Source organism: Miscanthus floridulus, chromosome 3 (assembly GCF_019320115.1).
Source record: "Miscanthus floridulus cultivar M001 chromosome 3, ASM1932011v1, whole genome shotgun sequence".
Lineage (NCBI taxonomy): Eukaryota > Viridiplantae > Streptophyta > Magnoliopsida > Poales > Poaceae > Miscanthus > Miscanthus floridulus.
In genome coordinates, this window is record NC_089582.1 from 145720493 (window position 1) to 145722368 (window position 1876).

The following is a 1876-nucleotide window of genomic DNA, read 5'->3' on the forward strand; positions in this document are numbered from 1 at the left end:
TTAGCTATAATCGCTAAAGAAAAAGGAGCCTTCATTTAGTATAGTTTGATCAGTTCCTTTATGCCGAAAAAATCAGAGTGTGTGAGCTGTGAGCCCACCTAATATTCAGATTTCAGAATGAAAATGTCTAAAATTCTTTTATTCTTTTATTTACTTTTTATCTTCCATTCGATGTTCTCTTATCCCTTTGAATGTAATTAGCATATGAGCTGAAAACTATAAAAACTTGCTGTGTGCAACCAATCGCAGAGGCCGGAATTAACCTTTTTTTTCTAAAAAAATGATTTGTTTTTGCTGCGTAGAACTTCAGATCTCTAACCAGTTTATCAAGAAAGACGAGAGCGAGTCTACGAACTGGACAAGACATGAAGAAATTCATCACCCCAAACTTAAGTATTTACATTAGTTGAACTAATAGCAGTGTCAATCTTTGATACATGAGATGCATATACAAACAAGCCCATTTCTTATTCTCCAATCGCCATCACCATATGGCAATTTTGCGGCAAGGAGTCAAGAACAATCTGTTCTTCTCCACCAAGTAGCAAATCCGATCCTCAAAATGATCGGATCTCGCACACACGAATCCCACGCCGGGAAACCGAAGGCCCTCTTCTTTTCTTGTTGATATCTACTACAACCTCTACCACTTGGATTAGTGGCACAAATGGAACGGCGAACGATCGCCGTCCCCGTTGGGCGTTGCCGATCAAGAACAGCAGTTAGCGCAGCGTACCAATCCGTTCTCGTTGCACTCGCCGCAGCGGACGACGCGGTCCTCCTCCTCGACGAACACCTTGCGGCCGCCGCCGCAGCCGGTGCAGGGGACGAACCGGACGCCGCCGCAGGCGTCGCAGACGAAGGCCGGGTCCTGCCCGGCCGCGCCGTCGAGGAGCCGGCGGAGCTGGCCGGTCTCGTTGAGCTGCCGCACCTCGTCCGCGCCGCCGACGAGGCGGCCGCCGATGAACAGCTGCGGGAGCGCGAAGGCGCGTCCCCGCGCGGCCAGCAGCGCCTGGAGCTCCCGGCGGAGCGCGGCGTCCATGGACACGTCCCGCTCGTCCACGGCGACGCGGAAGCCGCGCAGGATGGCGCGCACCGCGGCGCAGTCCGCGAACGTGCGCCGCACCCCGCGCAGCGACGTCGTGTACAGCACCACCGCCTGCGGCCGCTGTGCGCGCGGCTCGTCCGCGAGCTGCTGCCGCCGCCACCTGGCCGCCGACGCCGCCGGCCGGTGCCCCTGGTGGTGGTGGTACGTCAGCGACCGCGTCAGCTGGAACGGCTTCTTGCCGCCGCCGCAATCCTCCATCTCACGCGCCGCCGCCGGCGCAGCAGCACCGGCCGCCCGCGCCGCAGCCAGGTTCTTTGGCTACGGCGGTTACCGGGAGGCGAGGAAAGGGGGAGGAAGACGAAGAGGAAGCGAGCTGTGCAAGCAATCGACGCGAGAAACGGAATTCGTCGGGAAGGAAGGTGGGGTGGGGTGCACGAGAGCCGCACTTTATATGTTTTCTTGTGGTGGTGGAGAATTTTGACGGCTTTCTTGATGGGTTTCTCTTGGTTTTCGACGTTTTGGTTTGGTAATTAGCAAAGCGATTAGGAGATGGTGGATTTATTAGTACTAGAACTAGTGATTATTTGTGTGATTAATGGTTTGCTGATTAGGAGCTGGAGGCTGTTTAGAGTTGTACTGGCAGAAACTAACAATCTTCTTCTGCTGATTAGGAGCTGGAGGCTGGTTAGTTTTAGTGGTAGTTAGTTAATTTTAGTGTTTTTTAAAACGAATTTCGGTGGGCTTTGGATGATGGAGTTGGACCCGTTAGCTGTTAGAAGAGGCGGCTCCGGGGCTGGATGAAGTGGGCGGCCGTGACGTACAAACGGG

General features: G+C 54.2%; 1 protein-coding gene across 1 annotated transcript; it reads right to left on the reverse strand.

Moving 5' to 3' along the window:
* Positions 1 to 346: 346 nt before the first annotated feature.
* Positions 347 to 1452, reverse strand: LOC136542747 (uncharacterized protein At5g39865-like). The gene has a single exon (XM_066535323.1). The coding sequence runs from the start codon at positions 1304 to 1306 to the stop codon at positions 710 to 712; it is 597 nt and encodes a 198-aa protein (XP_066391420.1). The 5' UTR covers positions 1307 to 1452; the 3' UTR covers positions 347 to 709.
* Positions 1453 to 1876: the final 424 nt, after the last annotated feature.

What these genes read in the sequence shown, in the direction of transcription:
- LOC136542747 (XM_066535323.1), bottom strand. Translation starts at nt 1,306, where the DNA reads ATGGAGGATTGCGGCGGCGGCAAGAAGCCGTTCCAGCTGACGCGGTCG.